Source organism: Gymnoscopelus microlampas (assembly GCF_963454915.1).
Source record: "Gymnoscopelus microlampas genome assembly, chromosome: 16".
Taxonomy (NCBI): Eukaryota; Metazoa; Chordata; class Actinopteri; order Myctophiformes; family Myctophidae; genus Gymnoscopelus; species Gymnoscopelus microlampas.
In genome coordinates, this window is record NC_139953.1 from 13,121,895 (window position 1) to 13,134,394 (window position 12,500).

At 44.9% G+C, this 12,500-nt stretch overlaps 1 protein-coding gene across 4 annotated transcripts in view; it reads right to left on the reverse strand.

Moving 5' to 3' along the window:
* The window catches only part of plcb4b (phospholipase C, beta 4b), a 114,935-nt gene that overhangs the window by 20,034 nt on the left and 82,401 nt on the right, over nt 1-12,500 (reverse strand). For all 4 annotated transcript variants that reach the window (XM_084081851.1, XM_084081848.1, XM_084081849.1 and 1 more), the window contains 13 exons: nt 12,258-12,468; nt 10,280-10,373; nt 9,940-10,019; nt 8,039-8,123; nt 7,377-7,467; nt 7,072-7,167; nt 6,017-6,135; nt 5,239-5,322; nt 4,940-5,087; nt 4,447-4,531; nt 3,420-3,544; nt 1,372-1,423; nt 414-516 (listed from right to left, as the gene is read on the reverse strand). In XM_084081851.1, coding sequence (XP_083937977.1) covers nt 414-516; nt 1,372-1,423; nt 3,420-3,544; nt 4,447-4,531; nt 4,940-5,087; nt 5,239-5,322; nt 6,017-6,135; nt 7,072-7,167; nt 7,377-7,467; nt 8,039-8,123; nt 9,940-10,019; nt 10,280-10,373; nt 12,258-12,468 — 1,373 coding nt within the window. The remainder of the gene's footprint in view (nt 1-413; nt 517-1,371; nt 1,424-3,419; nt 3,545-4,446; nt 4,532-4,939; nt 5,088-5,238; nt 5,323-6,016; nt 6,136-7,071; nt 7,168-7,376; nt 7,468-8,038; nt 8,124-9,939; nt 10,020-10,279; nt 10,374-12,257; nt 12,469-12,500) is intronic.

Here is a 12,500-nt window from a genome sequence, read left to right on the forward strand (position 1 = left end):
CCGTTCGTCCTTCTGTCTGTGAACAGCTAATCTCCGGCACCATTGGCCCGGTCGACGTGAAACTGTGCACACAAACTCCCTGGATGCCAGAGCAGAACCTCTGCCCCAAATGTTTCACATCGGCCGGTTATAGCGCCACCAGGAGGTCGATCTTTGCAAAACAAATCTTTTGATATTACTCCTACAGATTTTGTCCAAACATCAAGCAAATCGGTACACAGTATCTTTATAGTCATTAAACAAAACGGGTCTTTCAGACTGTTCATATTCCATCCTGATTGGCTAAGATTGGCTTCCAAAGTTTGCAGGAGTGCCCCGTTTTGAACAAAATGCTACAAAATGATACAGTTTATTCTTTGGCAGCGAGAGCCTCCCTGGATAACCTTTTTGACCCCTGCAACATTTGCCCTGACCTGTACGCTGCAGGTGGCGGCGATGACCCCGTCCACGGGGGTCTCTGAGAAGGGGTCAAACATCCGGTCCGACCGCCGCATGAAGTCTGGCTTGAGCAGGTAGCTGAACAACACACACACACACACACACACACACACACACACACACACACACACACACACACACACACACACACACACACACACACACACACACACACACACACACACACACACACACACACACACACACACACACACACACACACACACACACACAGAATGTTATCTTACATGGTCGCGCTCCAGGGCTTACTGATGTGGAGTAAAATACCATTTCATTTCTTTAATGCCTAAGTGCTTTGGAGTCTTGTATTTTGCCTCAGGGAATTAAAAATGCACTAAAAGAAAATTCAGGAGACCTACGCGTCTGTCTGTGTGTGTGTGTGTGTGTGTGTGTGTCTCTGTGCATGCGTGAGGTGTGTATGTGTGTGTGTGTGTGAGAGAGAGAGAGAGAGAGAGAGAGAGAGAGAGAGAAAGAGAGAGAGAGCGAGAGCGAGAGCGAGAGCGAGAGCGAGCGAGCGAGCGAGCGAGAGAGAGAGAGAGAGAATCTAGCCAGTGCATGTGTGTGACAACTCTCATCTCCTCGACTGTGAGATTTCCAGCATTAGCGTTGAAATCTCTTCCCGCAGGGAATGTATTAGGGGCAAGGGATGGGGGCGGGGTGGGGGGGGGGGGGGTGAATGATAGATAAAAGGGGAGACAGGGAGATTTCCAAAGCCGCAGAGATCTCATTGGATCTCAGCGGAGGCGGACAGTGGTGGCCTGCTGGTCGCCGCCGGCAACCGCTAATGAGATGCGACACGCTTTAATTGATGAACGTTGGAGAGTGAGATGGAGGGAGTCAGACGGAGGAGAGGAAAGGTTGGATGAAGAGGGGAATAGAGACGTGAGGACCGCTGCCCTCTCTCTCTCTCACCCGCATGAGCCGTTGTATTCAAACTTCCCCTGGTTCAGTTGCATGGCCAGGTCTGAGAGAGAGAGAGAGAGAGAGAAATTAGTACATACATCAGACAGACACACAGTCCATCAACCGTTAACCAACACACAGTAATTAACCGTTTATTTTTGTTACTTTTGCAGAGAAATAAAATGCCTACTAAAGGGAGAATCCCAGCCTATAAGAGAACTCACATGTTGTTTCTATGGAACTGCACAGCTGAGTCTCTACTTAAGCTGAGTGTCAGAGTCACAGAACTGTAGTAACGATGTCACAAATAGACACATCCTGGAGCGCTATATTTCGGAGGAGAATGTCTCTATGACCAGAGTAAGCTCTATCACAGTGGTCTCCCCAAAATCTCAAAGACATCTCGCAGCTCACCCGTCTGACCACTGTAACGTGGCAGCCAGTGGTCAGATGGGTGGGTGGGCCGCGTGCATTTTCAGCAGGTTTATTTTAACGTCCAATCAATCCAGTGTGCTCCGGCTATGGTTTGTTAATGCTTGAAAGTTTGACTTTATATTTTTGCGGGACATAATATGCTATATCAGGGGTCTTCAACAGGGGGTCCCGGACCCCTAGGGGGTCCTCAGAGTTACGACAGGGGGTCCGACAAATCTTTGTGTGATATGATTTTCTTTTTTTTACATTAACCACTTGAACCCTAGCATCCCTTTTCTGAGGAGAACTTTAGCCAAAAATAGCAGATCTACAAGCTCGCAGCGCGAGGCGTTGTGAGCTTGTAGATCGGCTATTTTTGGCAAAGAGTTATAGGTGTGTAGAGGGAAAAAAGAGCAGTAAAAGTTTATCTGCATTTTATTCAATATAGAGGGGGTCCCTGCTTCATCTCTCTCTCAGCTAGGGGGTCCTTGGCCTGAAAACGTTGAAGACCCCCGTGCTATATATTTATATATAGGTAAAAGGGACATAGTTCTGCTTTAAGTGTTTCGCCAATTATTTTGGCCCACTTGCAATACCCTCGCAGTCCACCAGTAGGGGCCACGACCCACAGGTTGGAAATGGCTGCTCTGTCATATCATTTATTTTTGTATCACTCTGTGTAGCTGTTGCTCGGCCCAGAGGGGAGGAGTCTCTCTCTCTCTCTGCTCTACCCGTGCACCCCTCATGCACTCCTCTCCAGGCCGTGCATATGGCCTGCCACAGGAGGCCATATGGTCCCACCCCTACGCCTCTGGCCCTGACGCAGCAGCTGCGTGTGTGTGTGTGTGTGTGTGTGTGTGTGTGTGTGTGTGTGTGTGTGTGTGTGTGTGTGTGTGTGTGTGTGTGTGTGTGTGTGTGTGTGTGTGTGTGTGTGTGTGTGTCAGGGTCCGCCGTAGCTTGCTGTCCTACCTGGGGTTTGGAAGTTGAGTGGAGAGTGTGTGTGGGTGTGTGTTTAATGTCAATGTTTACTGTAGCGTGCCTTGATCTGGAAGCAGAGTGACAGTGTGTACTGTGTCTGTGTGTGTCTGTGTGCGTGTGCGTGTGCGTGTGTGTGTGTGTGATTATAATTGTGAGGACCAAAAGCATAGTAGAATGTGAGAAATAGACGTTGTGAGGACCATCTTCCTGGTCCACACAAGACAAATTGTTGTTTTTAATCATTAAAAAAGTGATACGTTTACAATTTGAGAAAAAAAAGATTCAGATTGGTGTGAAGGTTTAGGGATTAGAGATAGAGTTATTATACCTGATTTATACTTAGTCGGTGCACGCTGGTGCCGATCTACAAGCTCACAACATGTTGCATCGCGACGTGTCGCATCGCGACGCGTTGTGAGCTAGTAGATCTGCAATGTTTTTCGGCTTTAAGCTAACGGTTAAAAATGCCCCAAACTTTAAAAAATGCCATTCATAAAATCATTGTTGATGACATGTTGATGTCCTCACAAGTACAGTAAAACAACACACACGTGTGTGTGTGTGTGTGTGTGTGTGTGTGTGTGTGTGTGTGTGTGTGTGTGTGTGTGTGTGTGTGTGTGTGTGTGTGTCAGACTCAGGGTTAGGGCCGTAGCGTGCTGTCATACCTGGGGTCTGGAAGTTGAGCGAGACCATCTGGCAGCCTGCGTTCCAGAAGATCTGAGGCATGTAATTACTGGAGTCCACGCGTCCTCCTTTGGGGTAGATACGACTCATCTGACGCTTGTTGTAGCTGCACTCGCAGTTGAGGAAAAACACACACACTGTCCCAAGTAGCCATGTCACATGTGTGTCTGTCTGTGCATGCATGTAATGGGTGCATTGTGTAATGTATGTGCATGTGTAACGCCTGAGTTATATCGAGTTGCAAGCGGGTGTCACGCACCAAAAATAGCGGATCTACAAGCTCACAACTAGGTACAACTCTTAACCACTTAACACGTCGACTGCCATTGACGTCTATAGAAGTCATTTTAAATCCATCACAAGCTCACGGCGCGGTTGTGAGCTTGTCGATCTGCCATTTTCTGCGAAAGCTTTCCGCACAATATGGATGCTGGGGTTTAAGTGGTTAAGTGTATCTGTCTAGGTGCCTGTGCATGTGTGTGCATGTAGATTTATGCACACATGTGTGCGTGAATGTGTGCATGCATCAAACAGACCACGGGGCTATTTTTAGGGCGGAACAGCTTGGGCCAAGCAGCCCCACTGGAGAGAGTGCTCAGAAAAGTGTGTGTGTGTGTGTGTGTGTGTGTGTGTGTGTGTGTGTGTGTGTGTGCGCGTGTGTGTGTTGTGGAAAGTACTAGTCACATGGTCATGTCCCGTCAATCAGTTCTAAACTAGGTGACCCAAATCTTAAAACTTCAAATGAAACTTTTTTTTGCATTAATGTATGTCCTTGTAGATCTCCAACATGTCAGCTTCTGTACAACTATTAAGCAGATGCTGGTACGCTCGCACTATATGTGTTTCTTAACCGCTTGTCAATTCTAATATTGTTTTATGTATTATTATGTTTATTCTCTATACTGCAAGGCACCTTGAGCCACATTCTGATATAAATGCAGTTTATTATTTTAGATTAGATTAGATTCAAAACAATCCAGAAGTAGAATGTTGCTGACGGAAGGATACTTGACGAACTCTATAGCGTTGGTTTTCAGGTAGCCCAGGCCTACGGACTCGTTGAAGGATGACATGTTGTGATGGATGTTCTTCTCTGAAAGACACAGGAAAATAAAAAACACTGTAAGATGTGGAGAAAATTGTGCCTGGATTCACAAACAGTGGTATCAAAAGTATAAATATAAAATATTTGGAATATTTTTGAAATATTTTAACAACACAAATCTTGTGTCGGCGGTCCCTGGCACAAAATATTTTCAGGCGGGGGTCTCCGGACAAATAGAAATGAATTTCGGGGGTCCTTGACATGAAAGTGTTTGAGAACCACTGGTTTAAACAACATGAGGGAAGCAAGCCCAAATAAGCAACTACACTTTAGAAACAAGCCCAAATAAAAATACGCAACCCGCAACTCACCAATATTTACAAGGGACTTGTAAAACACTAAATAATAAGCAGATATGGCAACACTGATGTCCACATGAAGGCGAACCCTTATTACCTTCTGCTTGGTCAAAGCTCTGGAACTTGACGGGCTGAGCGTAGTTGACCATGGCGGACAGGACAGGGTGGATGTTGGTGGTGGCTCCCACGTAGGTGTACTGGGCGATCAGAGCCTCCTCTGTGTCCTCCGGTACCTCCGGCACGCCCTACACGGGACACACAGACTGGTTTCAGTGTTGTGAGAGGAACAAGCAGACAGGTCTACGAAAACAAGCCCAAAAGAAGCGACCGCAGGTCGCATGATCACACAGACACAGGGGGGTTCCAAGCAAAATGTAATAATGTGTGTGTCGTTGCCTTTTTGTTGTCCCCCTCTGATGCTTCAGAGATATCTGTAGCGTCTGTCGCTTCGGAAGCCTCTGTCACCTCATCATCTGTGGCCTGTTCTCACGCACAAACGCACGCACACACACACACACACCGACACACACCGACACACACACACACACACACACACACACACACACACACACAGCACCTTAAGAACACTGTTCTTGATGCAGCTTCTTATTTTACCTGTTACAGTACGTGCACATATGATGCTAATGTTAAGAAATGGACATACCTAAATATGATGCTAATGTTCTAATCATGTGCATACCTGCTACTACACACGCTATCTGTATATATCGTTGCTGTCGGGCAGAAACCTCATATCTCCATATTCTAGCGTTTTGTGTTTTTTCGTAAATTAACGCCCTACTTGATCATACTACAGCGTCACACAAAAGTATTAAAAGTAGCAGATCTACAAGCTCAAAACGTGGCGCGAAGCGACACGTTTTGAGCTTGTAGATCTGCTACTTAAGCTGATATATGTATACAGCTTTGATTATTTGAGCTGTTTCCATCCTGTGTTTTTTTTACTGACCTCTCCCGCTCTACCCTATACCTCTATCCTCTCTCTTGTCACGAAAATCACAGAATGATGGAGCGCGCACACGCATAAAATAATTCCACCCACTTCTTTATGCCTGTAAGCCACTGTGCTGTGACAATAAAGCTGATTCTGAGACTTAGAGAGACAGGAGGTGTTGCGACACACATTGGTCGCCGTCCGTTTAGCTCCGCCCACCTTCTTGATGCTGTTGTTGCGCTCGTCAACAGCGTTGCCCTGGGAGACGGTGCTGGCATCCTCTGACGGGCTGATCTGAACCTCACAGTTCACCTCCTTCTCCTCGCACTCCTTCTCTCCTACGCGCACACACACACACACACACACACACACACACACACACACACCAGTGTTAATTTTGACATCAAATTTTGGTTTTAGTCGTATTCTTTTGAATAAAATTCCATTAGTTTTAGTCATATTTTAGTCATCTGAAATGTTTTAGTTTTAGTCTAGTTTCAGTTGACTAAATATCACTAAATCTTCAATATAGTCACAGTTTGTGTCATCATAGCTTGGTTTTTATTTAGTCTTTATTTAGTTTTCGTCATAGTTTCAGTCGACAAAATGAACACACAGTGACTACTACAGAACCGACCCCCCTAGGGACCCCAACCCACAGTTTGAGAACCGCTGGACTAGATCAACGCGGATCATTTTAATGTGTAGGGAGCGAGGTCACGACAGTGAAAGAGTGTGGTTTCACAATTACCAAGGGCAAGCACGTAGGGAAAAAGGTTAATGGTCTAATTCGTCCCTGCTGAGCACAACTGAACCTCCATTGCCTGCATGGTGCTGAACCCATGCTGCTACCCATAATGCCTTTCATCTCTAGACAGTGCAACGGGAATGGATACTAAAAGCAGGTGAGAGAGAGAGAGAGAGAGAGAGAGAGAGAGAGAGAGAGAGAGAGAGAGAGAGAGAGAGAGAGAAGAGAGAGAGAGAGACAGAGAGAGAGAGAGAGAAAAAGGAAAACTGGAATGGCTGTTTGGGGTGTTACTGTCTCCACTGAGGATGGGTTGACTGAACCCCAGTCAAGTCTGCTTCTTAATTTCATTCATTCATGTAACCTCTATTTATTTACTTTTTTTCCCCAACTGTTTCATTTATTTTATGTGTGATGTCTATTATTTGCCTGTACTCTATGGACCCCCTGAGTGTCTAGAATAAAGTTAGAATAAAAAAAAAAAAAGAAACATATTCATATTCATTCAGTATAAAGTATTGACTCTGACCGTTCTCGGTCTCCTCCTCATTCTCCTCTCCCAGGATGATGGCAGGTGTGTTTGTCTCCCCCGCCTCCATGTGCTTCTTAAAGGACTCCAGCTGCTCTGTAACACACACACACACACACACACAGACACACACACACACACACACACACACACACACACACACACACACACACACACACACACACACACACACACACACACACACACACACAGTGTGAACGCACAATTCAACGGTTATATGCTGTAGTTACTGAAAGCATGATGCAGTAAACAGTATCTGCCAGGCGGTGGCGCTGTGTACATACTCTGTTCTACTTCGGGTTTCAGCCGTTTGTTTTTGATGAGGATTTTGCGTTTGAGGTCAATCGGCGAGGGTAGAGCTCGCCCGGCCTCGATCTGCAGCAAACAAAACGGAGACACTCATACATTAACTAATCTCCAGTGGTGGAAAAAGTACTCAAATGTTTTACTTAAGTAAAAGTATCAATACTGCATTGTAGAAGTACTCTGTTACAAGTACAAGTCTGGAATTAAACATTTACTTGAGTGAAAGTACAAAAGTATTGGTATCAAAATGCCAAAAGTAAAAGCGCTAAAATGTTTGAAAATATGCGACGCGTTGTGAGCTTGTAGATCGGCTATTTTCAAATAGCCTAGGTATAAAATAGGGCTAAAGTGGTTAATGTATGTTTTATAATGTAATGATTTATATCTGCAAAGTAAAAAGTTTCAAATCATTGTAGTGGAGTAAAAGTACAATATTTGCCTCTGAGATGTAGTGGAGTGGAAGTAAAAGTATTGACAGTTGGAAACACTCCACTAAAGTAAAAGTACCTCAAACTTGTACTTAAGTACAGTACTTGAGAAATTGTGCTTAGTTACTTTACACCACTGCTAATCTCGTCCAATCAGAATAAACCTATAGAGAATGATTGACACAGGGTAGAGCAGGAAGTGAAGCACCCACCGGGTAGCCCTCCAGAGGCTGTTTGAGAAGCAGGTCACCAAAGATCTCCTCACAATACTTGGCCATCTTATACTGCTGAGGTTTACTGCAAAACATAAACCACAACATTATACACACACACACACACACACACACACACACACACACACACACACACACACACACACACACACACACACACACACACACACACACACACACACACACACACACACACACACACACACAATGATTTGAATTTGAGTATTAAAAGTGTCTCTACATACAAGAATGGTACTGTTGCTCACTCTGTCCACAAGAGAGCAGTATATGTTCTGTTTAAGTGGTGCATAGCAGTGATTCTAAAAAATGTTTTATTTCAAGGACCCCCAGATTGATATGCATTAGATTAGGCCATGGATCCCAATCTCTGGGACCCCAATCCAAACCTCAGTATTATTTTAACTTTAAGAGTGTACAAATGGAACCAAATGGACTGCTAACCCTTTAAGACCGGGAGAAGCATCTGTGTCATTTTTTGATTTGACCTAAAAAGCATTATTACAAGTAAGACGCGCGAACGCTGGAAGCGAACGCAGCTCGAAAATAACAATAAGAAGAATAGAAAGGAATGAGCAATTACTTGCCATCCGGCCTGAAATATGCACAAATGACATGGAATTCTTAGATATCCCAATAGATGAACTCGTGTAGATGCTTGTAGATGTGTTATTTTTGACTGTCGCTGCTATATCTTTCTCAGAGGAGTGTAATGAGTCACCCAGGGGCACAGGCGAATTTCAGCCACACTGTAGTGCATGCAGGCAATGAGAGCGTGACTCACATGGGGGCAGCCAATGAGAGCGTGAGTGACATGGGGGCGCGGCTGCACACATACTGCACACAGACAGACACACAAGCCGAGCCGAGTGTCATAGTATGCTCCACTTGGTCGGAGGCGCGCCGCGCCTCTTCCGCGTTCGCAATCATTATTTATCAAGAATATCAGAAATAAAAGAGAACTAGAAAAAGTGCTCCTCGGAGCACAGGTCTCCGCCAGGTCATGTAGGTTATTGGGGGCCAGCAATGTTGATGGAATATGAAGAATCGAACAGATCCATCTAGATCACATGACTATAGAGATAATGTGTACCGATTTGCATGATGTTTAGTAGGAGTAATATATAAAGAAAAGTGTTTTGCAAAAATTGGCCTCCTGGTGGCACTATAATAGGGCAATGTCAAAAGGGTGGCCTTTGTTCCTCAACGTAGTGCGAATGTGTGCATGCAAAGTTTCACCGCAATCGGACGCTGCGTTCATGATGTGAGGCATTTTGTTCAAAACGGGCCACTCCTGCAAACTTAAAGGTAGGGTAAGTGCTTTGTTTTGGATACATGTTTTTTTTGTTAAAAAGGTTAAAGTACTATATACTGATAGTAATCATTGCTACATAGCGTTTGTTCGGCCACAGGGGTCTCTCCAGCTCTTTAGTAAAGAGAATATAGTAAATCTTCAGGTAGGTGACAACATTTAAGCCAATCAGGAGAGAGCACTGAACATGCATTTTCTGTTTAATAAAGAGCTGGAGAAATATTGGAGACTCCTTTTACTGAACAAACACTCTATCTATAGCAATGAGTACTATCAGAATATAGACCCATTTTGCAATTATTTGAATAATTACAAATCACTTACCCTACCTTTAAGATGTCAATCTTAGCCAATCAGGATGGAATATGAAAAATCTAACGACTATAGAGATTATGTGTACCAATTGTGTACCCCTCTTCTGGGGGCACAATTCAGATGGGGGTCCGCGGCCAAATACATATCAATATGGGGGTCCTTGGCACAAAACAGTTTGAGAAACACTGTATTACAGTGTAAATCCAACAGAGTGACTGACAATCGCCCTACCAACCTGCAGTGGTTCTCAAAGGACAGGATGACAGGGTAGTCTGCTGTGACGAACGCTGTGTCTCTGATGGCTTGGATGACATCCTGGCGGACAGAGGAAGAGGAAGGGCACAAGAAGGGACAAGAAGAGGAAGCAGAGAAAAGTTGTGTAAGATGCAATATCAATATATCAACACAAGGGGGCAGACCTACATCATGAAACAACAGCTCACTGAACGTCTGAAATTCCGCAGTGTGAGATTTGTTGTTGTTATCCGTCTGAGTGTGAATGTTTTGTTCGGTCTGTCTGTCTGTCTGTCTGTCTGTGTGCGTGTGTGTGTGTGCGTGTGTTTGTGCGTGTTCACCTTGAACAGGATGTCCGTACACATGGCCTTGCCGTGAGTGATGATTGGTTCCTGGTCTTCACCTTTCCCATCCCAGCAGTCTAACTCCACACATCTGACAACACACCACGTCACCGTGTGAGAAATCCATTTCAGTACAAGAATGTGACAACATTACACTGTATGTGTTGAATGTGTGTCTTTGGCTGTGCATGACGCCCGACCTACACCACATTTTTCAAAGCGACACTCACACACGCGCATGATATACGCACACACACACTTTTAGATCCAGTCCTATTTTAAAGCCTGCCTGGCTCGGGTATCCGCCCCCCCTGGTGTAGCCGGTATAATTGATATCAATTGGATCTTTCCAAACGCACTGTCCGGCGTGCGCAGTAAATTCCACGCATACGCTCGCTTTGAAAAGCCTGGTGTAGTTCTGGCGTGCGGCAACAGACGGGTGACAAATCAAAAGGGGGAAAGAAAACAACATAAAGTGTCTTAGTAAGGTATTGGGTCACCCACACGCTGCCAGAATAGCTTCTAAGTGCCTTGGCACAGATTCTACAAGTGTCTGGACCTCTGCTGGAGGAATGGAACACCAGTCTAACAAAACATATTCCCTCATTTGGTGTTTTGATGATAATGGTGGTGGTGTGGTGTGGTGGTGTGGTGGGGAGCTCTGTCTAATACATTGGGTTGAGATCTGGTGACTGTGAAGGCCATACTACAGTATATGATTCACAGTATTTTCATGCTCATCAAATGATTCAATCTCGTGCCCTGTGGATGGGGGAATTGTCATCTTGGAACCGGCCACTCCCATCGGGATAGAAATGTGTCATCATAGGATAAAGGTTTTCACAGACTAACTTTGTGGTAATTTGCAGGGATTTGTCAACAGAGTGTTCTTGCTGACACAGTCTGATCATGTCCTGCATTGACATTCTCAGTCACCCGAGAAAGAAACCTGAGAAGAGTTGCTCTTTCCCCCCTACATCCTCCTATCCTCCTACAATTCGACAAAGCTCTGTGCGGGTGGCGAGACCAAAATCTCTTCTGCCCGGTTCTCCTCAGTGGCTGGAGCAATTGATCTGAATTTGCACACAGCCATTGACAATTACCATGTGCACGGAACAGCGAAGCCCGTTTTTCCGCTTTCCCCTTAATGTCAGCTGTTTATTAGCGTTTTTGTGTTCGCTGGCTCCCGGGTTGCCAGATCATGTGCGCATATCCCCCCACGGGTATGGTCTAGTATTCATATATTCACTGATGTCTTTCCCATAGATCAAAATGCAGATGTCACTTTTAGTCACTGTTCCTATTGAAACACTAGCCAGTTGAGTCTTTGTGACTGATGATCCCGCCATCTGTGCCCCGATAATAACAAACCGTCTCTCATTGTCACAGCTTCTCCTCTCGCCATCAAAAATCACAATCAACTGCCTGTGTCTGCTTAGCATTTTTATACATGCCAGAGCACGATAGGATGTTAATTACTTGACTGAATTATTCAGTACTCCTGTGTGGAAGCATCTGCTTTCATTATGTTTCTCCACTCAATTATTCAGGGTTTTTCCCTTAAATTTTTCACCCACATACTATGCAAACACACACACACACGCACACACACACACACACACACACACACACACACACACACACACACACACACACACACACACACACACACACACACCACTTTAACCATATTTTATACTTTTGGCTATTAAAAAATAGCAGATCTACAAGCTCATAGCTATGAGCTTGTAGATCTGCTATTTTAGAAAAATCGTGGAAATGTGCGCAAATCTTTATATATAAAGATTTATAATTATATATATATGTATATTTTTTTTAAGCAAACATTTTAACTCAAATATTTGCTTCTGGGGGTCCCTGGCACAAAATATTTTGGGTCCGCAGCCAAATACATATCAATTTGGGGGTCCTTGGCATGGAAAAAAAGTTTGAGAACTACTGGTTTCTATAGTACCTGCAACCAGACAGCAGCACCTGGCGATAGATCTCCACCGCCGACTTCCCTCCGAACTGTCTCCCGGTCAGGTAGGTGTTGTGGGACGAGCTGATGAAGTAGTGGGCCAAAGGCTGGTCCATCTCCTGGTACAGCTCCAACCGGTCCAGGAACACCGGGGCGTTCTCGTCTGACATCAGGTACCGGCAAAAGCCGTCACTCGACATGTGGCCTGCAGGAGGAAGAGATGCACATGATGATGAA